The sequence below is a fragment of the Malurus melanocephalus genome, unplaced genomic scaffold (genome assembly GCF_030028575.1).
Source record: "Malurus melanocephalus ecotype Western Australia unplaced genomic scaffold, MMel_1.1 scaffold_64, whole genome shotgun sequence".
Lineage (NCBI taxonomy): Eukaryota > Metazoa > Chordata > Aves > Passeriformes > Maluridae > Malurus > Malurus melanocephalus.
The window spans coordinates 2,552,542-2,579,550 of record NW_026623296.1 but is presented as its reverse complement, the minus strand read 5'-3'; the positions used below and the strand labels follow the sequence as shown (position 1 = coordinate 2,579,550).

Below are 27,009 nucleotides of genomic sequence, written 5' to 3'. Positions count from 1 at the left end.
TTGGTGTCCCTGGCACACCGAATGTGGCACCGACAGGGCCTCCCCACCCTCAGCCAAGATTTTATTCCCAGAATCCAATCTACACCTCCTCCTTCTGCTTAAAGCCACGTGCTCTGGCGTGAGTAATCAAGGAATTTAAAGGAGGTTTCATTAAATATGTGTACACATTTAGGATTAAGATCYTTGCAGTGAGGGTGAAGCATTATTTTGATTTTTACTAGCCAGCAAAATAAGCTGCAGATACAGAAATGGATCCACACCTCAAAGTCCTTCTGCAGGTCTCTGCAGGAGTGGTACTAACATTGCTCAAACAAACATCTGGAAAGGTCACAGGTGCTTAAAGAACAAGTTTATTGACAATATCGTCACAAATAAACAATCTAAAGAAAATTTCAGAAATCTCTAAACTTAGAAATTTTAAAATTTTCTCATTGGCAAAATATTAAAATAAAATAAAATTAAAAAAAAAGATGTCACTATATTCTTAAACTTTCCTAATTTCAACATTTTGGTTCAGTTCTTTAATTTGAAAACACACATCCAACCCTTCAGCACAATGAAAATGAGTCCAAGTACAATTTTCCTTCTGCAAGGGGATCTCGATCAATAAGATTTTTCATTTTTTTTTTTGTTTTTGCAAGCGTCTCCCTGAATCCTGTCTGCTCACAACTTGATAGGTAACATCAGCAAGAAATAACTTTATAAATAGTCCAGCTGAGCCAAATTAATTCTGGAATTAATCAAAACCTAAATTTCCCCCAAACAATACAAAGCAGACCATGTAGTACAAGAAACTATCAGCATGCATTTTAGAGGTCATTTTTGTACTTCAGGTACATGAACTTAAAACCAAAGAGGGAACAACTGTGATAAAAATGTACTCAGATATTTCATAACATTAATATTTATTGCTTTATATGAATACTGTATTGAAAGCCCAAGCATTCAGTTTACACACAGAAATTATACAATTATATACCGTTTCACAATGGCAGTGAGCACTCATTACAATCTACAAAAAATCTACTTTACAGAAATTTAAAAATTCTAAATATCAAAAAGGTACAGTTGAAGAAACAGGTATAAATTTGGCAGCCAGTAATTGTGACTGGGAGGTTGCAGCTTGCATGTCTTTAAATATGGGAACTGGAAAATATTGAGTTTAAAGCAGTAGTTTGTGCTTTGAGCTGGTTTGAAAAAAATGTAACACTGGCTGTCAAAGTAGCATGTTCAAAAATATTTAGTTCACTTCCAAAATGTTATACAAATCGTGGTGATTTCTCTGCACCCCTAACCCTTTTAGCTGAGGAACRTGACCATGGTCACGTCTCCATCCTCCCCATCCAGTGGTGTGATCAGCCCGATGGCACCTGCAAACCCTGCAGGAACTCTGAGACTTCTCTACAATATTCACAAAGCTCCAAGAAGCACTCAAAAAAAGCAAATACCTGCTCATTTCTTCCAAGGTTTATTTTCAAACATTTCTACAAAAGTTTAAGCTAATGTTTTGATTACAACGTTCTCAACATAAAGCACATTTTCTCATAAATAAATGAACTCCTTTCACTCAGGCACCTCAGAAGTATACAAAAATGTTGTCATTGGAACAGTTCTCTTGGAATGTGTTTGCTCTGGTGTTTTCAACARTGTTAGTATTTCCAGGGTTTCATATGGGCCAGATTTCATTTGTTTTGTTTTTCCAGAGGCAAARTGCCTTGAGAGGTGAACTCAGTCTTTTCCTATAGAAAAAAGTATTTGCTGTATTTATCTTTTATAGAAACAGAAAAATATACCCTTTCCCCCTTAGAACAGCGAGGGTAACGGAGGTGTGCATGCTGTGTGATGTGTGTGTGAAGTGTGTGTGTGAAATGGAACACATTTGAAACACACAACAGAAGGTTTCTTGGTGTGTATTCAAATAAAAATCCGGAAACCAGCTTGAAACCCCGTATTTCACATGTCAAATGTTGAAACTGTAACCAAAATATGAAGTAACTGCTAGAGCTGTCAGAAAAAGACAAGACAAAAAGCTCTCTTGCTGACATACAACTAGGTGTGGTGATCTCCAAAAAAGTTGTCAAAATTATAATTACCTTCCAGTTTAAAAACTTTTATTCTAAATAAAAAAAACTATACACAAACCACTGATTTGACCAAACGAAAGTTCAGCGGTAAGCAGGACCTGAAGGAGCTGGTATTCACAGTTCTTATCATGTACAACTCTTTCAAGGTTCAATCCATGGAGAAGTTTATTTTACAACCTGCTTCTTTTTGTAAAACTAAAGGTCCACTTTATTACATAAAATTATTTATACAGTGTAAAACCGGAGCCTTATGGAAAATACTGCCTCTAAGTTTATTTAAATTAGTCTTGCTCCATAGGTTCATCTGCAGCTTCTGTGGCTTCATCACTGTTCTCCATCGGGGTCTCTGAGGAATTTTCTGGAGTTTCACTAGCATAGGACCCCAGCTCTTCTGTTTCACTGCAGTCAGCTCCACTAGTGGCAGATGCACTGATTTCACTGTCAGCTGAGTGTAAATCCTTCTCTGCCCGTGACTGGTCAGACTCCTCCATCTGACTGCTCTCCTCAGAGCTCTCTTCAGCCACACTCGAGGAGTCACTGTCTTTTTCTTGATCTTTTCTGTCTGGACCAACGTTTCTGGGAGACATGAAGGATTCTAGGAACAGAGAAAGTACAGTATTACTGAGGGATTTTTCACCATACCTTGAATCCTGCTACTTTCCATTCCCAGCTATGCTGTGCAAAACTTCCACAACACAGACAAGGACAGGAAAAACAGGCAAACCTCAATTTTATTAGAAGATWAAGTAGTATCCATCAGGATATCCAAATTGTCCCAAAATAGCATAAAATAAAGTGCAATTATTTTATTTAATAGGTAGCTTCATTTAATTAAGCTTCACTGGATAAAGACAAAGTTTAAGAAGTAATTTTTTCTTGTTTCCCCACATCTTCCATTTGCCATCAGAAGCAGTTTTTTGGAAATTATGAAACTACGGCTGTTTCAAGTGTACAGCCATTATGATCTACAGGAATACTGTACAAATACATGAGCCTCCCAAAAATAATTAAAAGCAGACTTTGAAGATTATGTAAAAAATAGATTAGCCTCTTAACTGCAGTAATTTACTTTTACTTAGGTACAGAGCCTGCCTTACAGTGAGATAATTTTTATTGTTCTTATAGAACGCGGAGACGTTGTTCCGTCTCTTCAAGGAGAGAACACAAACTTATATCTGTATTCAAGTAAATTCCATTATTAACAAAGACAATAAAACATGATTATGACCCATCCCCATTCTGGAGAAAAGATGAGAGCACCTGATGACACCCTGAAGTAGGGATTCTTGAATTCTTAGTGCACCCTGATGTAATTGATGGCCTAAGGAGATTTTAAGTGCCCTTGTGTAAGTTTCAAATTGAGTTGCAGGACCAAGGAAAAAGAAGTAAMAGAATTGCTACATTATGCAAAACTGCAATATGAACAAGCAGCTCATCTTTAAGCACAACTGGAGACATTCAGCAAACCCAGCTCCTGTAAARAAAATCCCAATTCCTTGGAAAATGCACAAAGACAGTAAAATCTGAAATACCTTCCTCCTCTTCMTCTGTACAGTGCTGTCTGGCACAAGCAGAATCTTTTTCTTTATCCTGAGATGTAGAGGATGCTTCTGTCTCTTCCCCCATACCTGAAGAGACTTCACTGGAGGCAGTTTGGTTTGGTGCATCTCTGGCTTCCCCTTCCTTGTCAAATTTAAGTCTTTTTACCTCATGTCCTTCTGCTTCTGCAGGATCCTCCTCAGAGTGCTTATTTTTCACCGGGCTGCTCTGAGCACCTTCTGATTCAGACACTGGTGATTCACTACAAGCAACAGAAGCAGATGTAGTTTTTATCGAAGAAAAGCATTCTGTATATTGTCACATTTTCAAAAAAAAAGCAGCAGCTACTTCAGTTTAAGCACTCTGTAAGTGGTAACAATAGAATTTACTTCACTTACTATGTAACAAAACCCCAAAGCCACCATGGCCAGTCTTTCAAAAAGACTAATTTTTAAACATAAATAAAAAACCTGACAGATAAAAAAACACTCAAAACATATTTTCCCTGACAAACCTGTGTTTCTTCTCCTCTGTTTGCTGCAAGCTGGGCTCTTTATGCTCTGTGCTGTCTGGCAAACCGTTGGTTGTCATGGGAGTTGACAATGAAACCTTCGTCCGGCTCACGGGTCTGGGGGTCCCAGGGCCATTTACATTCGATCTTTAAAAATCAGGATGAAAAGTTAACCCAGTCTCTCAATAATTTGCTCCTATTTGGCAGAAAGCAGCTACACCCTTGCTTTAAAAGATCAACAAAACTAAACAAATAGGTGAGMTGCTTTGCTGTTTTATACTGAATAAAACATTCCATGCCTACAATGTCCAAACTTCGATACAAGAATTGAAACAAGAAAATTCTCAACAAGGAGGCTACAGAAAGATCAAAATATGGAGTCCATAGTGTACATGTTCGTGCCTCCTCTACCCCACTCTCCCAGCATTCCATGTCACATCCCACTTTTAAGGCTATCTATTCAGGATCAAAACAGGTAAAAAGGGAACTGAACCAGCTATTCCCAGAACTCCGCTGAGTTTACCCAGTAAAAGTTAACCCCTGGAACTAAACTCACCTGTCAGAGTACCCTGGTGAATTTCCTGGAAACATAACACCATTCATCCGATTTAAACTACTGGAATTATTTTTCCTGGAAAATAAAACAACAATTAAATGTTACGAATAAAGGAACTTTGAATAACTTCAAGCTTGTTTACACAGCATTTCCCAATCCCAAACATACACAGCTGCCACTGTCGGTCCCCAAGGGGTTTTCACTTATTTCCAAATTGCTATACTTGCAGACACCATCSCTATTGCTGATTTAACTAYTGATAACAGTATCTGAACTATGCAWGTATGGCTTTTAGACACAACTACTGAGAAATAGAGGCAGAGAAATACATTAGACAAGAGAACTACATTAGACACATTCACAAGCTTGAAGTTTCACAGAAAAGATTATACTCACTCTGAAGATGGATATACACAGCTGACAACCATGACATTCTGTAATATACAAACAACAAACACATYAAGAGTTCAGAAACAGAAGCTTCAGGTCTTGCAACATCTCAAAACTTTCAGTTACAGGATTTTGGTCAGATCTGATAAAGTACCTCTGCTCCCACTAACAAGGCCAGGCCATAATTACTCTAAAATTCAGGATTTTATTAAGTGTGTTACTGTCCTAACGAGACCAGCACATTAAGCCTCAGGCCTCAGTGTCTSTTAATTTCTAACTGAGGGATCTCAGGAAAACAAAGTATGCAAAATAGTTAAAAAATGTGGAAGGAAATACCTGATCAAAAGATTCGGAGTATTTCAGCTCATTACTTCTAACTAGGACTCCATATAACAACTGTCAGTACACCCTCCACAAACTACAGGTGGAATACTGCATAGTGATTAGGAAACACAGAATTGCAGCCCTGAAATTAATTTGTATGTCTAAAGTTATTTTAAAACTGCTTTTTGCTGCTGAAAGGTATGAAACAAACTCAAAACACTTCAGAGCAGCCATTAGCTGTRCTCTGGCTCTGAGTCCTAAGGAAACCAGCAGACTTTTGGGAGCAATTGGGAAGTAATTAAGTGGTGGTGGGAAGTTATTAAGTGGTGGCTGTGACTGAGGAGCTGTGTTCTTTCAGAAAAAAAATACATACCTTTTCCACACCTCTTAGAAATTTGTCTGTTCCTGTGTAATTCCTCCTAGGATCTGTCAGCAACTCACAGAGTCGCTGGATAGTGAAGGGGATGCTGCAATGAAATAGATTTGAAATTATTTAATTTTATTTCAGTAAGTATGACTGTTAGAAAGCAGTAACATCACTGTTTTCTCCACCTTACTGACAAYGTAGAACAAAGCGAGTACTGAAATTTGTTACCATGAGCAATATTGGGCAGCACCTCAAGGCTTTATTTTGTCCTGYCTCATACAAAGCTGTTTCCTATGCTCACCACCACAAAACCCAAGTAGAATCCTAAATGCATTATCCCACAACTCAGAGGATTCATTTAAACAACGAAAAGGAAATCAGTTCATAAACAGGAAAGTTTCTGACTGTACTATTCCAATATAGAGCACAGAAATTGTAAGGGATTCAAAACAAATTTGACTCATACACACTAGAGCTAAACAAGTCTCAACTTGCAGTTTATTTCAGGTTTTACAAAACACAGTTACAGAAAATGCAGTAAATRWTGGAATCAGTAGAACCATTATACTTCAGCTGTTACAAATACTCATTTTGCTACAACTGAACAGTGTACTCATCTATCAAGGAACAGTTCAGGAAAAATAATTCATAATTAGTGATGTATAAATGCACAGGAACCACATAAAYACATCTTTATTTTTGACAAATTTGCACTCAATTCCATCCCTGCTGAAATAAGAAACTGACCTTTCAGACAAACACTTTACAGACAATTCCCCGTCACCTGAGGTGTCACACACTTTCAATCCAAGTTCAGTGTCACACTTTAACAAACTACTGGCAAAAATATTTCAATAAAATTATAAAATATCATGCATTTTTACAGTTAACTATTTGGAGCCACAAGCATTAAAACAGTTTATCTAAGAAGAATATTTGATACAATATTTATAAACCATTCCATGGCTGGGAATAMAAATGACACCAAATCCAGAGCAGCATCAATACAGACTGACACAGTGCATGTGTGTATGTATCCCATACTCTAATTTTTTTGTCAAAATTCCACTTTTATTATCTTCTGAGGAAGTCAGTACATGGTACCTCCAGCCAGTGCCATAAGCTAACACAGCATGGATCTSCAGCTTTGCTCATTAGCTAAAAAGCCAGGTTAGAGATGCCCAGATCAGCACAGCTCCAATTCATCATCCCATTTTAACTAAAAGCAAGCAGTACTCAGACAGTGACTAAGTATCAACAATTTAATTATGTTTTTCAGAACTGCCTGTACATTACGCTACTGAGGGAGTTCTAATCCTCAACAAACCAGAAAAAAAAACCACAGGAACAAGTGTTCCTTTTAATTCAGTTTATTACATGAAGGCTCTRAAGCTTGACAATGGTTCTGGTATTAATAATTTCCCTTTCCTTGCTCTTCATTGGTCAACCAGCAATCTTTGCCACCCAAATTCTTCATAGAATTATCAAGCTTAGGAGAGACTTTTAGGATCATCAAGTCCATACTCATTATGTTCAGCTTCTGYGCAGTGCCTTAACAAAATTCCCAACTCTTAAGTCACAAAGAACTTATTTGATCTGTTAATTTTTCCATATAGATAAAATAATAAGTTAATCTAATGTTTCTTCTGATGGCCACTTTGGTTTTGGGTTGGAAAATCCGTAATTAAAAAGACTTCATTCTTCTTTTTAGTAGACTAGACTGTCCATTGAAAAATCAATTTACTCAACACAAAGACATACCAAATTTTAAATTCTTCTCCATCAGCCAGATCTGTAAGACATCGTGGGGAACACTGCCTGGCTAATTTGGATTTAGCTGCACTTAACTGGTCACCTGGAATGCTGTGACATGAAATGTTTTGGAACATCAACAGAGCTCWGTCTTACTTGGGGAACAAGCAAACTCCAGAAGTGTGCAGCATGCAACTAACTCAGAAGTAAAGGCTGTGTTCCTATTTTACTCTCAGCTATAACAAGTTATTAAAAAAGAAAGCAAAAGTCAGCTCCTTTTCCTCCAAATTCTTCAGAGCAAAGTGAATTTCCTGTATTGAGCAGCAGATGGCACCCGGTGTCACATAATCACCCTTCTGCATGGAACTCCAACATTTTTAAGTGTGGCAAACCCCAGTTAACTTCACCTCAARAACTCTTTTTCATAAAACTATTGTTTCAAAATAGTATAACAACCTGATTTTAAAACAGAAGCAATTYAAATTGGTGTAAATCTATAAAGGAACACCAATGCAAAGTTTGTGAGCAGTATGAGAATGGATTGTAAATGCTCAGAAATTTAATTAGTTCAGTACATGAGCTGCATGAATAGTCCTCACCTGCCCACTTAAGGTAACCACTTAAAATTCTATACCAACACACTCAAAACTGCACTTCCAGCACTACAGTCCAGAGTGATTTACAAAACATTTACTGCATGGACAGGATTCAAGAGGGATCTGGGAAAATTACTTGCAACAGCTATATCAAATCATAGGAAAAAAAAAATCAATGACATTTGGATTATAATCCATTTTATTCAAGCTGTGAAAACTTCTGTCATCAGATACCCCCAATAACTTACCTTGGAACTTCCTTKTTTCACTAACAAAGGATAAAAGGATAAAAAAATGGCAGTAAGTTCCTATTYCAAAGCAATTTTAAGAGCTTTGTAGAGAAGCTGGCTCTGCAAACCTACCATGTGAAGTAAGATACAGGACAGCWTAAAAAAGGGACTTTTTTTAAAGGGACTTTCTTTAAAAGGGACTGCAGCTACAAAAACCCCAAAACAGGGGTCATTCTTAAGATCATTYTTACTTCTCCAACTCAAATTAAAACTTTCAAAACATCCCAATAATAAAGTCACATCAAGTAGCATCCATGTCTGCTCTGGTACCCTAAAATGACATCCACAGCTCTAAAGAAGCCTGAAAATATAAATCACAAAACCCAAAACCTGCTGCTGTTACTTTTTGGACAGACCTCCACATGGTTGGGCTTTTACAGTCAYATCCTCCCTGTGGGGGTTACAGGATTTACTGAATGAAGCACTCTGCAATCCCAGATCCTGAAACATCCCCAGGCATTATTTCCTTTAAGGTAATTAATGAATGCAGTTTGCTTCCTCAAAGCCTGGGAGTTTCAGYGCAAAGCATGAGGAAGTTGAGCACCCTGAAGTGTTAGAGCAGTGGATGAAAATAGCACAGGCACAGCCTAAGCTCCAGACTCGTCATCCAGAGGTTTGTTCAGTGCACTTGGGAACAACAGCAGATAACAGCAGCCCATTCATTAGCTGTCCCTGGGAGAACATTACCCATTCTGTGGGCAACGAAGCATTAACAAAAAGCTGGGGGAGGCGGGAGAAAGGCAGACTTGAGCATAAAGGATAGGTTTGTTTTTAAATTCCTGCAGTGAAGCAGCCCGATATAAATATTGGGGAGCTGAGAACAAGCTGAATTTCACATTCTTAGAARTCTCCTACACGACAGCAATTGTGGGGGGAAGAGATCTGACTTATCCTAAACTGCAAATAAATGAAGTAGCATGGAACACTGACAACAAAAATTATAAATATAGCATCAGAATACAATACTAAGGACATGGTAGTAGCACCTCTGAACCTGAAATTTCAGGGGATCAGGAAGGCAAGATTTAGAACAGGCCCATTTATCAACAAGCTGAGAAAAAGGCTGAAAGTCTTAGCAAGCACTGAGCACCAGAAGCAGGATGATTCAGCTTATGCCAAGTATGTAATCCAGTTTAGAAACAACAAAAACACTGTGTAGCTAGTAAAAAGGACACACCAAATAATACAAAAAACATCAGGAGCTTTATTTGAAAGGAAACAAAAACTTCCAAAATCAGGAAACCAGCAAAGGGCATAGATACACTTTAATCTAGGACAYTGTCAGCATCAGATCAAACACCCCAAATCCCTCATTAGTAAATATCACTTCAGCTATAAATGTGAATCTGGCATAATTTAACAATTCCAACCCAGGTCAACAATTCCCACCTTTGCCTCCTGGTCACACCCTCTTTCTCACAGCACGATTTCTTCAAAAGCCAGTGAATTGCCGCAAAACAATCAGGAACTGAACACCAGACCTCTTTCAGTATATTTGGAAGTATCAAATGGAAAGATATCTGAGTTTACTGTCTATTTAACCTCTTAGACGCACTTAGTAGTATGATGCTTCTTTGAACTGCACTGTTTAAAAACTATGTATTGAAAAAACAAAGTGAATGATGCCACAGGATGCCACACTTTTCATTCAATGACAGAATAATAAAGTTCAGAAACTACTGCAAGTATTTGCTTTTGCTCATCTCTATGAGGAAGCCAAATGAACAGTCCCAGATAGACAGTACAAATTACTATGTTAAAAACCGGGAAAATACGTTTCTTATCCAGATTTTAGAAAACAAAGGCTACATACCCATTAAATCCAGTGACGATTTTCAGGATTCTTTCTTTCATCTCTTCAAAGGGAATATATTCCACATTTGGATTGGGGGGCCCTCTTGGTTCAGGAGCTGAGGTTCTGAAATCATCCATAACTTTCTCCAGTTTGAAAATAAAATAGCCTTTAAACTGAGACCACTGGACCCTGCATAAAACACAAGCATTGATACATAGGCAAGTTAGTYCTAAACCCAAAGAACAACAGTGTAAGTTTATGTTTGCATAACAACATTCACCCTGGTATGCCAGCTCTAAGATAAACGAGGCAAGTAATGCAGTGTTRTTTTCCTCCCTGAATTTAAAGCATGGTAACTATTTCAACAATTACACTGGAACAATGTGAAACAAATCAATTGCCACAACAGCAGGGGAAGCCATTTCCTTAAAGAACCAATATCCACAGACAATGCAAACCCAAATGTGAAATATGCACGTGTCTATACAATGTAAAATGAGCCTACAATGCTGTCTAAAGTTTTCAGTGAGCTCACCAGAGGTGGAAGGGGAAAAAAGAAAAAACCCCACAACACCAAAACAAAAAGTGTTTCAAGTCTGTGAACCACAGAGCAACTGTACACAGGCATTATCTGCTTCCCTTACAAAACCTTACCAAAAGGCCTTTTTTTACTCCACACACCTTTAAAGCATTTTACTGTACCCTTTTTACTCAAAAAGGAAAGTATTTTCTATATCATAGTTGGCACTTGTTGATAARTAAGTGGGCAAAACAACTCTGACTCCCGATAAACATTCCCACAGCAGTAAGCTATTATCATGTTTCCAAATTACCTTCTGCCTWACAGCTTCAAGTTTTATCATTTATAAAATTCTAGATTTTGAAATTTTCAAGCRAACAGATTCCTCACACCAGATACAAAAGACAAGTGCTGAGCCAGCCCTTCCACAGCCATGGCCCCACATAGCAGCCACAGAAGCTGTTTAGGGCCTCCTTGGGCTCATGCRTGTCTGAGCAGCACAGGGAGCAACATGAAAGCAACTGATTTAGTTCAGGATCGATTTGATTCTATCCCTGTTAAAGCAGGAGCTTGCACAGCTCCAAGATGGCGAAAAAGAAGAAAAAGGACAAACCAACAATGAAGTGAGAAAATGATCTTTGACATTTATCTCTAACATACACGATCTGGTATGAGCAGGTTCAAATCAAACAAGCATAAAATKTGAGCCCCTGGACAGCCCTTCAGCTCCTGCTCAAAGCAATATTAAACTATACAGAAAACTATTTAGCCAAAGGCTGTATTTCTACAGGCTGCTGTTGGTAGCCCTGACTATTTCCAACCCCATGTAGCAGCTGCTCTTCTGTTTGGCTGACACAACTATTTGTGCTGCAAACCACGGGTGGTGATGTTTGCTTCTCCAGCACAAGCAGCACCAAATCTCAAACCACAGGCCCAAAGAAGCTCTATCAGCCTGCTTGCACTAGAAAAGMAGTGTCACGTCATCTTTGCCTTAATTTTCTCCTTTGTCTCAAAGAAATAATTATGAGATGAAAAGAGGGGAAAGCACAGCTCAGCTTTATCTATAGAGATCCAAAAATGAAGTTCCTGTCTTTTATTAGGAATGATAAATTTGCAAGGATGAGGGAATTTCAAACAGGAGAGCAAACCTCTGTTTTCCCATGCAAGAGTCCTTTAAGCACCTCAAAACAGAAGGGATCACAGGACTTAGTGAACAGTAATAAAAAAATTAATAAATAAATAAACAGCAAGGAATGGAATGGATTAAAGAGCACCACTGAGTCTTACTGGATTARGTCCCCAATCAGCATTCTACACCCAAAGCAGAATACTATAATGTTCCAATGTACAGTATTAGGCCTTACTACTATAAATGTGGAATAAAAAAGCTGTACATTCTGCAGTGTTAGCACCATGAAACCAAACTTTTTGTAACAAATCACAGATTTAATATGTAAACACACCACAAACCCCATGACAGAGTAAATAACCCCATGACAGAGTGGGATYACTCCCCACAGAGCATCCCAAGAGCTTTACTTGCCTCATGAAAGGGGATTTCACTATTATTCYAAACATTCTTTAACAACCCTCTTTTGGATATATTTCCACACTTTAAAACTTGAGCTTTTCTTTGTTTTCCTTGTTACTTATTTCTTGATAAATAGTAACACCTTTTCATAGACTATTAACCCATCAGTGTTTGAAATAAATCAACATGAGGTTTAAAATGGCAATCTACTGCCTGAAAGCAGCACCTATCAGCTCCTTTACAATGCTGAGGCTAAAGAAAACAAAGATTGTAATATTTTGCCCATATAGAGAAGTCAAGAAAACTATTACTCGGATTTTAAACTCTAACTTTTAATTAGTATTTCTCTCATAAAAAGCCTAAGAACTTRTATCTGCACTACACTAAACTACTGACATAGAAAGTATCTCTCAACCTGGATTCCAAAACACTTGTTAAATGACTGCTGACCAGGGAGCACAGGACAGGTTACACACAGAGGCAGCAGAGTTTAAGGAAAATTCATCCTGCAATCACAAGGCTGACCATGGCTAGCACAGATATAGCAACACCAGCTTAAATCAACTCAAAAGCTGTTTCTACAAGCAGTGTAACCACAGCAGCAGGGGCTCAGCACAGCCTGGCTGCTCAGACATTCACTGTGTTTCTCCAGCAGTTTTTCCCAGCACTGTTGAATTCCCTGCTGCTGGGGCAGCAGTAGCAGCAGCRGGAAGGCTGAACTGCTCAAAGGCCACTGTTACATTCAGTGCAATCTCAAACAAAACTGMAGCTCAAACTATAAACACAGCTGYCCCGTGCCTCTCCTGTCATCAGTGCTGTTAAAATAATGAACTCATTTCTGACCTGAAAACCCAAAATTATTTCTGCAAGGAGAGCGAGATTTTCTCAGTTCCCATTTACTTACTGGAAGTGATCAAAACTAAGCGTCACAAGAGTGAAGTCACCTTTCCTGTTTCACCAGTCTATGAAAATGACAGGTACAAGCTGGCATCAGCTGAACTCTACAAACTCACATCTCATCCACAGAGAAAACCAGTTCCTTCATAAACAATGAGTAGAACTTCTAGACAACACAAAATTAAGATTAAAAGTGGTATATACTCCTAGCTATCAAAGCAATCTATATCTGCACCTCTAGAAATTGTAAGTTATCACCATTCACTGAAAGACTGGTCACTTAAGAGAAACAGAAGAGACAAACCAGTGCCAAATATCTGTTTTCAGAACAGAAAAACATTCCACACGTATCACAAGCTTCCTGAAAAKAACCTCTTTTTTCTCTGCTTTGTTACACAGTGTGAGAACCCAAAACCAAGAGAAAAGTTTCGTCAATACTTCAATAGTTAAATCAAGAGCCAAGCAGAAGCAAAAGGAAACTCTTCTACATTCTGTTTTGTGTACAAGCTCATTAAGTTTTATACACTGGAAAATAACTAAAAAACATCTTAAGGTCTGTAAGAATAACAAATTGAAGAAATTCCATGGAAAAAATACTGTTCATACTTTTTTCAGAGCATTCTTGTTTATAAATACTTGCTCTTCCCACTCAGCATTGCACATAATCAGCCTTTTCTTCCAAAACATGYTCTTCCTGTCAACTACACTGGCTTGGGAATTTGTACCAGCAACTTWGAGAGCTTTTATAGCCCCTGAAACAAAAAAGTTGCTGAGAACATTGCATGATGTGTAACAATACCTTCAAAAACAATACTTCAAAAAATTAGTTGATCCTGAGACGTTTTGGTTCAGTGCTCATTCTAGACCAYGACAGCTTTGTAGTTACATACATTYTATGTACATCAAGGCACCTTTCACTACAATATCTGGGTCACCCTGTGTAAATGCACCTGTACAAAGAGCTCTCCTGGGATAATGAGCCTGTAGTCCCACACAAAATCCCAATCATTTAGGAAAAAATACCAGCTTATCATAAAAGTCCTCTGCTTCCCTCCCACCAGCTCCCACACCATAGTTCCCTTTTATCAACCTAAATTATTTGCTCTGTCATACAGAAAATCAAGTGGAAGAAACTGATTTCATGAAAAAACAGCCAACAAGAAAAGGTGTCAGAGGCAAAGAAATGGCTGAAGAGAGGCAATCAATCACAGCACTTCAGAACTACAGCTTGTACCTATACARACACCAACCATTTCAAATTCCCCCAGAACAGACTGCTGGTAGTTTAACTCAATAATTTAATTGTTTATTGAAAAACACCTTTAATAGTCAAGCAACAACTGAGAGCATGAAAGCTCATACAGAGTTCAAGAGTTCAGTCTTTGTATCTAACTTAAACATTTAATACATGCTAATAATGTGCTTTAAGGTATGAAAAGATGTTTAACACCCTAATATTGTACCCCAGTGCAGTCCCCGACCTTGAAATTTCATTAAAAATTAGAAACATAAGAGAGAAACATGGATGGAAAAGATTTCAGTGTTTGAAAACAGTTGTGTTTTCAGTGTCAAACATGAAAGCAGACAGCACCTGACCAAACAGCCAATCCTATGAGAAASATCAGCAATTCTGAGAAGATTTACATATAATTAGAGAGACAACAAGACAAAAAGGCTAGGAAAGGGTGGGGGAAGACATAAGACACAAAATGAGCAAGTAGAGATTAAATTAAATGACAGGCTATGCAAAAAAAAAATCACCAATTAATTGCCTTTTTTTTTTAATCCCACATACAACTACATAAAACCCCAGAATGGGGTCAAAATTAGTAGGTGAAAATAAGAAAGTTAAGCCCCAAGACAAAAGCCACAAAAGAGTATAAGGGAACTCCACAGTCAGAACAAAGCTACAGTAACACACTGAGTCACTGAGAGCTGATGAAGCAGCAAAAATATCTCCACTGCACAGGGAAGAAACAAACAACAACAAAAAGAAGAGAGACTAATTTAGACACAATAGAACATTGCCAGAGCAGAAACATAAAAGAACACAATCGTAAATAACTCTGTTCTCTAATAAAAGCAATCAATCTATTTCACACCTGTTCTTGAACTACATTATTTTCTCTTGGAACTAATCCATTACTACAGATCAACAGAATTTGCCAAGCAACATTCACCAAGTTTAGAAATGCACCAATTCYTCTCGATGAACAGCATTTTAAACAAGGAACAGGCCACCTCAGACAGAAAGAAGGGCAAGCAATCTGATGCAATGCTTTGATTTCAAAGAATTAGTAGCACAAAGTTGCTTGCAAGGAATGACTGTGTCTCCACTAACATGATTTGCATAGGATTCATCCTTCCAAACATGCATATCCAAACAAAATTTCATTTTACATGGATATAATCTAATCATGTCACTCCCAGAGTGTAAAGACATCCCCCTGTTCCCTTATCTCCTGCTTATGCAAAATGCTTGTACTGGTGAAACTGCGAAAGCAGCTCTCTCTCTTACCACTATGGTTACTGGAGAAGAGAAGAATCCTCTGCTAATATCTGCACTATTTTTGTGACTCTGAAATTAACTGGTATTTTCTTCTGACCGTTGGACAAGATTTTTACATGATTCTTTTGCCACTTGGTATATTAGCTTTGGGAGATAAGGTTCAATAAGGAGAGCAAAAAGCCTGAAATATTTAATCAGGTTGTTTGGGCAAGACCTGGCAAATATGAAAATTCCTACTTTTTTAAGGGAAAACTATCCATGTTGAACAAACGATTTGGTTCTCTTTCATTTAGCACTCTAAAGTGCTAAAGCTCCAAGGCTTTGCAATAACACCATGCTCCCCAACACCAACACATGACCTGGACACGAGGTGGAGGTTGGACTGCCAAGTCTCCAGGAGTGCAGAAGATAACCAGTCTGACCTACTCATCTCCTTTTTTACAAACTGTAACAAAACATCAGACATAATCCTCAGGGAGTACATATGGCCCACACACTTTAGATAAACTTTTCTCATTGAAGCAAAGCAGGACAAAACCTAAAATTAACTGAAGAACTGGACAAAGAATTCAGAGTGCCTAAAACAAGGCTAATTCCTGAAAGTACTGCAATTATTTCATAAATCTTTCTGGAATTGCCTCACTGATTACAGGTTTAATTAAGAAAAACATTATATTGAAGAGATGTTAAGCTTCCAGAGACCCAGCTATGTACTTAAAACATGAAGAGTCCCAGGAGTCCTGGTGTCTTCAGATTTCACAGTGTTTAAGTTCATTACAAAATTACTTGATTTAAATTTTAAGAGGATGCCATCTGTTTTGGAGAGATGCTGCATACCACACAGAACATAAAATGAAACCAAAGTAGATCTACTATTGATTCTGTTCATTGAAAAAATCATAAAAGAAATATCAGAACTTAGGAAGTATTTCCCTCTCCACATTTCTCCTACTACTGGCTTTCTGACAAGCAGAAATTTAAAATAAAAAACAAATCCGAATTAGTATATTTAGGATGCGAATACTTTATGTCCAGACAAACTGATTTTAAAGCAATGTCTTCAGAATACAGAAGGAAAGAACCACAGGACAATCTCTGAGTGATTCACATAACATGTAACAAGATATATGAGTCACATGTATTACCTCTGTCCCCCCYCAATTTTTGCTGACTTAGAAGACACTCCCACAGAAACCTGCTGATAGGAAACAAGTGTTTTGAAGTGAAGCAAGTTGCCAACTTTAATCGCTGTTTCTTTTCTTTTGTGCCTTATTCTAGAGCTCGTAGGAGATGAAGATATACTCTAACACATAGCAATTTCCCCAGGCTGTCAAATGCAAAATTAAAGTTTCACCCAAAGCAAGTTAATTCCTTTTCTATTCTGGTCTATCAATGGGATCTCCAGAACTATTTAGAAGTGAAAAGGCAGGGAAAATGAAGTGAGCTCGGCAATCACATRCCCAATTCAAACTCCTGGAAAGGCAGCAAACTTTCTAGCTTGCTTCCACAGCCTCGATGTAAGATGTATGCAAACAGAAATATTGAGGTCTAGATGGAATATGCCCCTGCTCAAATCCAAGGCCCGAGTCTGCCGCCAGGAAGCACAGAACTCATGCCAGGCATGAGGAGGCCCGGCGTGGCTCCCTTCCCCCAGGCTGTGCAAAGAGCAGCAGTGGGGAGGCAGCACCGGGAGCGTGCCCGGGACTGCCTGTCCTGTCCCGCTCGCTGGCAGCGGCTCAGCACAGGSAGCAGCATCCAGGGATCCTCCCCGGCAGCAAAGGGAGCTGCAGCTGCACAGGGAACCCAGGGACTGCACGTCTGGGGAACAACGAGACCACCTCAGCTCTTCCCTTGGTTATCTCTGCTCTTTGGGTGGGAAGGCAGCACAGAGAGACAACTCCCTCCACCTTTCTGCATCAATTCTTACTTTATCCAGCACACCCTAATATGAGATCTATTCACTGGGTATAAACAAGGATACCTGGAAGTACACAGTTATATGGAACAGGTGAACAAGCTAAAAATCTTAAGAACTGCCTGTAAAACAMAGTTCCCAGCATCTTCAGATCAACAAATGAAAAAACCCAAATCTGTTGCCATTTGACAGCTTAGCTTTCGTACAGGAATTACTATTTCAATATTTATGATACAAACAGATTGCTTTTTCAATCAGGCGTGCTCAGTGGTAGAGAAACAGCTTTTTTTTCAGAGATAATACCTCTGAAAATTTTTAGGATAAAAAGCTACAGCACTAAACTCCCTTTAACGGGGAGATGAGGCATGCTGAGGTTCCCAGAGATCTCATCCCAGTGCAGAGCAAGAGGGTGCTGCCCCACCACACACTTAACCTTGTCCTTGGTCTACACCAAAAGGGACAAGCCTGCTCTGCTGTTCCCACCCATTCCTGTGATCCCACACACAAGGAGGTGAGGCAGATCACTGATCTAACCACAAAGTTAATGCTGCAGATAAGGCAGAATAAGATGTGTGATGTGACTAAAGGGAGCCGAGCCATTCCTTTAAGCAGCTGCACTCATTTACCAGGTAACAGAACATACTTTGCCAAATTCCCCTTGTGTCAAATACTCTTTATATTTAAAACTTACTTTTTTATTTCCTGTGCTTAATTTTAACAGTATTTTCATGCAAACTCATTTCGGTGACACGCTTTTGCACACTGTTGCTATTTTCCATTCACACAGTGCAGATTAACACAGGGAAATTCCAAAYAATGRCAACAGATTTACACAGTAAAATCCCCTGTACCCCAGTGGAGACTGGCTTCTCACATGCTTCTGGCAAGCAGACAAACGCCTCAACCTAAYATTAAATCAAAGCCCTAAGCAAGTGCTAGATCCTTTATGGGTGTTTCTAAATGAGSAATCAATTTTAGAAGTTGAGGTGCCCCAGCAGGGTGAATTCACTGGAACACTGTGCCTTGCTGTAATGTGCTCCTGTTAGGAAAACACTGGCAAAGCACTCGTCCTGGGGGAGCATCCTGTTCCCTTTCACCTGATAACTCATGTAAAATTAAACACTCTCACATTTTATCTTCAGTAGGATTTTACCTCACATTACCTTTCACTTTAATTAAAAATACATTGAAGAGCTCGAAAGAGGAAAAACTGGTATTTCCCACAAGCACAGGAGGTGTTTTTCCATTTTCACTCACTGATTGTTGTCAGCCTCAATCCAGTCTTTGCTCTCCTTGGAGCACAATGAGCTCATTCCAGAACCAGGGAAACTGAGAGACATTAGAACTACTTCTACTTCAGTAGTGAGAGTGTTCACCTCTGCTGCTTGCAAATTACTACTGCTCTTGCCAGGAACAACAAAGATTAAGGTTTAGTTATGGAAACAGACAGCTGAAGAAGACATTAAAGCACTATCTGTAATCATCAAGGGACTAATTCTGATCTCTCCTGATAAATATTCAGCTAACTCCAACAGAATACAGCTGTCCCACAGAACAGTAAAAAAATTCAGTCCAAAATTTTCTAGGAAGTACATTTGTGAATACAGTTGTCTAAAGCCAAACAAGTACCTTTCATTTTCTTTTATTTTAAAGGCAAAAACTGACCACAGAACAAAAGAACTACAAGATTAAAACGTTCTTCATTCAAAAATTAACTTCCTTATAGCAGAGTAGAAAGCAACACAGGACACCTTCCCAAAGGGTCCTTGAGGGATCACGGGCCACCAATTACAAAGTCAAAATGGAAAAACATCCTTGACACTGAGAATGTAATATGGAATGAACAATACCCAAATGCCTGGGAAAGCACTTCAGATGAAACATTAACAAGCAGAGCCCCCACAGAATAGAGACTCRAGGTCCACTGGAAAATATCAGAGGTCACACTGAGGCAGGCACTACAGCAACRTCACTGAGAGGTGAAGGTACAAACCAAGAGAAACCCTAAGGACGACAACAAATCCTATTAAGCAATGCAGAGAACTGWGCTTGAGGAGAATGACCACAGAATACAAGTGATCATCAAAAACACCTGCAACTGCATTACAACTACAGGATACATGGTAGGGTGGTTTTCTGTGCAAAGTGACATGGACTGGCTGCCAAAAAGATTATCAGGAAATGTGCCTACAAGAACAAACTGTGTCTAGCAACAGGGACAGAACCCACACTTACACTGCAAATCTGGATGTGCAAAGGGCTACATTTGTAAATAAAGCACTCCAATCACTCCAAAATCTCAGAGCTGCAATCAGAGTTTGCCTTTTGCCTTTCCTTACACGTGTATTTCACAAGGAGACTAATGTTTATTAGGCTCAGTTCACCACACACATTTTATAATGGCAGTTACAGTCTGACCTTTATACTGAAAACCCCACTCCYAACAGATATGAAGTGGCAGCACTTAAAATAAAACACTACAACAGTGTGTGTTTCCCAAAGCAGCAAGTGATTTCAYCGGTATCACCACTGACTGCTCTGAAGTACTACAGCTACACAATTCATAGACACAGAAATGTTTGTTTATAATAGAGGTAATAGAGCAAGGAAGCTAAATCAGTGTTGACAAACGTATACCAGCAGGCTTTTTCACCCAAGAATCCTGTCCTTTCGAGATATCAGTGGATTATGGAACCGAAAACACAATGTCAGTGGAGTGGAAATTAGTGGGGGTAATTCCAAACGCTGAATGGAATGGAGTTAGTGAGGAATAATAGTGGCCAACAATGCAAGGAAGTTTACTCACACCTCTTACTTTGCTGAGAACATGGAAATGGAAGAGGTTTATATGAACTATGAACAAAGGCACACAGAAGTCTTCCAGAAAAATATGATCCTGCTTATTATGGGAGAAACTGGAGAATTGTCATTATGGGAGAAACTGGAGAATTGTCTGATTTCACAAAAAAAAAAAAAAAAAAACAAAAAAACAAAAAAAAAAAAAAAAAAAAAAAAAAAAAAAAAAAAAAAAAAAAAAAAAAAAAAAAAAAAAAAAAAAAAACCACATAAGGAATTACATTCCCCAAACAGGCATTAGGTTTTCCAGAAAGTAAATTGTTTCCAAAGCAGAAAAAATGCTAGCACACACATGTCAAGCAAGAAAACTACTCATTGAATAAAAGCAGAGAACATACTTTACAGGAAAAAAAATCTAAATTTAAGCATGTGAAATAAGCCAGAGGACCTATAGCTAAAAATCTATACATTTGTAACAAGACAAAGGATATTAYACAAGAGTTCAGAGAACATAGTTAAAACAATTGAACTGAGAATGCAAACTTAATCTTGYAGGAGTTCATAGCTACTGTATCTTCACTCAGCTCTCCTACAGTTAACAAACTATTTCCCTGCTGTAACAAAGAAATAGAAAAGTTAAACTGATTCAAAAAGGTTTAAAATCTAGTAGGAAGGAAGTTCACTGCTGCATAGGAYACATGAAACAGCATCAAAAGGTCAAAAGTATTTTTGCCATTATCTTTGGTAGAATTGCAGTTATGTAACTTACATTTACAGTTATGTAATTTACCAAAGGCAAATCATCCCTGATCCACCTGACTGACTGCTGAGGAGGGAAGACCAGAGAACAAGGTAGCTCAACCCGAGCAAGGCACAGCACAGTCTGGCCTGGCAAAGCTGGGCAGGTGCAGCCCCAGGGAAGCACCAAGGCTCCACTGCAAGCGCTCCTGGCGCTGGGGATCCAAAGTCCAAACACACCCAGTTCAAATGCTGGTGCTCAGAGCCCAGAGAGGAGCAATCCCTGTGCTGGCAGAGGGAAAACTGAGCACTGTAAGCCTGTTCTGTGACCAAGGCAGCTGTGGGAAGCTAAGGCAGCTCCTCTGCCTCTGGAAAAGAGGCTGGGGTGGGGGAATCTCACTGCTGACTTTCACCACTGAAGGGATAATTGCATCCAAGGAGACAGAAAGAGATTTCTTTCCAAGGTGYACAAGGTGAGGCACTGGGCCCAGGATGCTCCCAAGGAAACATTCTTCCCAGTACACATGATTAAGCAGTAAAACAGGGAGCCAAACTGAGGCTATGAAATTGCCATGACTAGAGATTTTCAGAAATGCTGCAAAAAGCCCTAATCAATTTTATCTGATTTTGGAATTAGCTTCCCTTGGGCACAGGGTCTGCCTGGATCACCRCCAGAAGTCACTTCCAACTATTCTACCATGATAGTACCAATGTCCATATTAGCCCTACAAGCACATGAATTAACATTGACTCAAGAAACTTGGCAAAAAAACACTTATGTTGGCCTTCAAGGAAACATGTAAAGACACAACTTCTGTTTTCAGGCTCAGACRAGGTTCAAATTAACATTTCAGAGCTTCCAGAAGAATTTCACTCCAGGAAGAAATGAAACCAGAATGTATTTTAATGGCTGTTTATGCTGCTTTAAGGGGAGGAACCGGTGTAACTGCATCACATCCTGGGCAGTGTTCTCTACTTAGGCCTAGAAGGATTTTACAATTAATCACTTCTGCCTATGAACTGTACTGCTCCAGATTTYGGTACTTCACTACTTTCTGAATTCCTTCACTGTCAGTAAGCTTCTGCATTATRCTTTCCACAACAKTAAGCCATTAAAATTGTACTTTATAGGTTCCCTGCCCAAGGGCAGGAATGAGGGAAATGCACARAAAACCAACATCAAATTTTTGATTGCTTTAGTTTTCTAAGTTTTGTTTTCCATTTTAGAAAATCCTAGTTCTCCTTTCCAGTAAAACACACTGGATTTTCTGGTGAAGTACCTAMATAAATGGTTTAAAAACATTTTTGCTATTGAAGGGCCAGAGTGACTCTAAACCMAAGAGAATTTCCTAAGAGGTAAAAGAAAATATTTTAAACACAGGACAAAAGATCACAATTGATAAGTAATCTTCTATTTTTAAAAATTATTGAGAAACAACAAAAAAAATTCACTGTTGCATTTCACTTCTAGTATTGCAGTGTTCTGATTTCCATTCCACCTCTTCAAGCTCTTTCTACTTCAGAAAAAATGCATAAATGGATTTCTTATTAAAAAAAAAAAAGGCAGCACAAAAACACACCTTGTTTGTAAAGGGCTTTCAGATAAAGTATTAAGACTAACAAATTTCTTTTCACTTTCCTTGGTTTTACAAGTCACACTGATCCATTGCAAACTGGAGACAAGGAGACTCTAACAAACTTCCCTGACTGTACTTGGTCTCACTAAGGGAATTCCATGTTAATATGTCAGTAAAAAGCCAGGGTAATTAACGAGAATGTCACTCCTCTGAAAAGAAAAAAAAAAAAAATTCCTAAGACTCAAAACAACTTTAAAAAAGGTTGAACAACAAACTTTATATTTCACCTAAGGCTAAGTCTTACCATGGCAGCTATTAAGAAACAAAAATATTTCAAAGCAGCCAAGCAATCAGACTTTTGCTTTTTGTCACCTCTAATATAGGAAGTTTAGACTGGCTTTTGTAAACGTAGGCCATAATCTCACTAGTAATTAAGTGAATGGTTAACTTTGCACAACAGGAAAGCTTTAACTTCAAAAAGATGAAGTGAATGCACATCATTGTATGATCAGGATTTTACTGCACAGCACTGATAACACAACTAAGCTTACACTGATAACAGAACCAAAATTAGCAACGTTTTTGTTCCATGCCTTCCTTGTAATTGAAAGAGACCTCTAATTATAATAAACATACTCTCTAGAGCCTTATCATAGTTGCAGTAGTGCCTTTACCACCTCTCACCTTTTGYTCCCACTCTTCACCACCCTTCCAGSTGCACTGTASTTGGATGTATCAGCTACCAGGGACGAAACATGTGGATCAATGAACTGAGCCTTGTCCAAGAGAAACACAATTGTGAGAATTTCCTGCCCCAGGTTCCTASGGAGCTGCAGAAGCAGCTGAACAGCACAAGTGGAACAGTGACAAGTGAAACAGCCAAGGCTGCTGCGAGAGAAATCCCAGGAAGATCGGAGCCTCACCTAAACCTGCACCTACCTGTTCCCAACTCCCTCAGATGAATAAGCACTTTGGAACAAGTGGGGGCAGGGAGGTACTCAGTGACCTTACCTGAGCCTGTGCTTTCCATCTGTTGAGCAAGCTACGTGTGCCATGACCAAGCTTTGATGAAACCTAAAGAGTAACTTTAATTTACTTCATTAGTACCTCTGCAAACTAAGTTTACTAACAGTCACTAAGACCTGTTGCAACCGTCTGGAGACGTATAGGATGTATAGGTGTATAGATCATTTACCCCACGATGGAGACTCCAATTTATCCTCTAAAAATTAGTATTTCATGAKTAAGTTAAAAGGCTGAAAGAATCCACATGAAGACCATATAACTCTCCTAGAAATAATAACTGAAAGCAAAAGTATTTCTCATGTCCTGATTTGCCTCAGTACTTCTTGTTTGTTACATTAGGAACAGGCTGTGACTGAGTAAGATCCATTGTTTTTCAATAATCAAGTCTGCAACCCATTGATGTAATTACCCCTGACTAAACCATCCTCACTGTTTTTGTTAAACTACACTCTGAATTTTGTAAAAATCCCAACAAGTGTCACTGCAAACTATTATCTTCTCATTCCAATGTATCTTTTTATTACTGGTTTAGATTCTAKTACACAAAATTGCTTATGCATAAGTGAAAATAAAGACTACCTAGAGCATTTTAAATCTGTATGTATTTGGTAGGTTTGTGCTTTGCAGAATATTTTCACAATGGTCAAGCTGTACTAGCTTAAAAATACATTAAGTTCTTAAAATGCACATTATCAATCTTCACAGGAGTGATTCCCATGAGATTTTAATTTTTATTCATTGATTTCCTGATATTTTGAAACCTAACACATCAGTGAACACACAAGCACATCTGATGAAGAAATACAGACTGTGGTACATAATTTGAAGCAAATTTAACATTATAGAACAATATTGCCATGCCTGTCTCCAGTTTATATGAGACATTTCTGATGTACACATCCAACACTTTAAAAAAAACTTCGTGCAACTGAAAATTTCAAGAATGATGAAAAGAGCTACAGACCTCAAAAAAAGCAACAGAGAAAATCCTGTAAACATAGAAGCCAAGATCTGTATTTCAGATGAGGGATCCTAGTTTACGTTTAAGTTTGCAAAAATAAAATCAAAATAATAAAGAACAAACTAGATTTCCTAAATGAAAATAAAATCAGAGAGGAAATAATTTTCCCAAGAACTTGCCCCCATAGAATCACTTTTTAAAAATGAAATTTTGGAATATATGTGACAGTGGCAGAAACATTAAAAACAACCTGAAGAAATGGAATGGGAAAAATGTTTCAAACATATTTTAGTACRGGCTTACTGTGGTGTGTTTTTTTCTGTATAATAAGAACTACACCAAAATATTAAACATTATAACTGTGTATGTCAGCTGAGCCTGAGCCTTCTATTCAAAGAGCAAAGTACATTTCAGAACTTGTTTTTCTTTCTAAACCATTAATCCAAGCAGTACTAGCAAGCCACCAAAAAAAAAAAAAAAAAAAAGAAGAAAGAAAAGAAAAGAAAAAAAAGAAAAACACCAAAACCTACAAAACCTCTTACAAGTTAGAAGGACTCTAGAAACCCAAACAAAGCCCCTGCGGTCACTGGTTGCTCACAAAACACTCGTAAAAGCACATCTCCCCTGCTGGAGCCGTGCTCTGGCACTAGGCCTCAAAAACAAGGAGACAGCCTGGGCGCCAAATAGTGAGCACATCCACGGCAACGCAGCCGGGGAAGCCTTTCCCTTTCCTGCCAAATAGTGATCTCCAAGGAAGTCACCCGCACCAGCATCGATCCCTGAAAGGAGCGCGGCTCCCTCCGGCTACTTCACACCCGCGGGGGGAAACTTCCCGGGGAACCGGGACAGAAAGGGCAGGAAAAGGGAATATCCCGCGCGAGCTGAAAAATGACGGCAATTCAGAGCAGTTGCCACACATCTCGTCAGCAAAAAGCACCTCCGGATTGTCCCCTCTTCACCAGCAGCACCCAGACACAATCACAGGACGGTTACAGAGCCCAGGAAGAAATAATCTGAGCCATTGATATCTTTATGTAAATAACACAATTAGATACTGCAAACACAGTTATACAACAGTGTACAGCAGACATTGCAACAGCAGCTGAACTTGCCACTTACAAAACCGGAATCTTTCTTAAAATACATGAAAAGCAACAGGTTTTTACTGTGCTGAGCAGGATCAGTAAGATCTGACAGGCACCACAGAGCAAAGCCTATACAATAAGYCTGCCCCCACTAGATAAAACTATCAGCAAACTAAACTAATCCACACAAAATTAAGTGGGAACTAAGGAAAGCTTATTTAGCTCACTGAAGCAGCCTACAGGCAAAAAGAGAATCCTGGTAGAATCTCATCGACTTAAAATGCAGAATTGTTTTAAGTCACAASTGAGGACCACCAAAACAGCCACACTTACATCGTCTCTCCAGTCTTAGCAACATGACAAAGAAATTGATCCAGTATTGGACACACTTCCTTCTTTCCTCTCTTCTCAAAATCTGTTGGCATGAGAACGACACAAAAAGAATGGTAAAAGAACAAAATCACAATAATTAGTGATTTGCTTTAACTATCAGTACAGCTCCCACACAAACACTGTCGTGCTCTCACAGTGTTCCCGCTGTTCCCATGAACTCCAGCAGCTTCCCAGCCCTGGGAAACATTTTTCCTGTGGAGAAACCACACGTACCAGAGTAGCAGAAGTTGATTTGCAACTTCTTCTGAGCRGCTACAGCACAGAGAGAGGGCCGATTTCCTCAAGCTGAGCCCAGAACAGAGAGGGCTGGGGAGGGAGAAGGGGACAGGTCCAGGCAGGGCCGGGATGTGGGGGAAGAGGCCGGGATGCAGAGGAAGGGGCCGGGATGTGGGGGAACGGGCGGCCAGGCCGGGGAGACCCGAGAGTCACTAATCCCACTCACGCAGCCCTGAGGGTCGTTGGGCAGGGGGACCGGGAGCTCTGCCTTTCACTTTTCCACAACGATCCCCTGGCTCTTCCCACTCTATGGGATTCCCCCAGGGTTTAGCCCCCTCCCCACAGCGCGGGGACCCATCGCCCTCAGCGAGGGGCGCTCCCCCCACAGCGTCTGAGGGACCTCAGTCTTCCCCTCAGCGCGGCGACACCGCTCCCCCACCCCCCGCCGCCAGCCTCGCCGCCACCTTTCAGCGCCTCCTGCAGCCTCTCGACGTCCATGATCCGCCCGGGCGATTCCCCCGCGGCTCCGCGCGGCTCCCCCGCCCCAGTCCCGCGCAGACCGGGCCGCGCTCACAGCGAGACCCCGCGCTCAGCGACGCTCCAACATGGCGCCCGCGCCGTGCCCGTGCGCGGCCCCGCGG

At 39.4% G+C, this 27,009-nt stretch overlaps 1 protein-coding gene across 1 annotated transcript; it reads right to left on the bottom strand.

The window, feature by feature from the left end:
* Window positions 1–334: 334 nt before the first annotated feature.
* PPP4R2 (protein phosphatase 4 regulatory subunit 2) lies at window positions 335–27,009 on the bottom strand. Its single transcript, XM_057366407.1, has 9 exons — window positions 26,833–27,009; window positions 26,093–26,174; window positions 10,223–10,393; window positions 5,778–5,871; window positions 5,087–5,124; window positions 4,691–4,765; window positions 4,138–4,281; window positions 3,617–3,885; window positions 335–2,679 (listed from the first exon to the last, which is right to left on the bottom strand). The coding sequence occupies exons 1-9, from the start codon at window positions 26,864–26,866 to the stop codon at window positions 2,366–2,368; spliced, it is 1,221 nt and encodes a 406-aa protein (XP_057222390.1). The 5' UTR covers window positions 26,867–27,009; the 3' UTR covers window positions 335–2,365.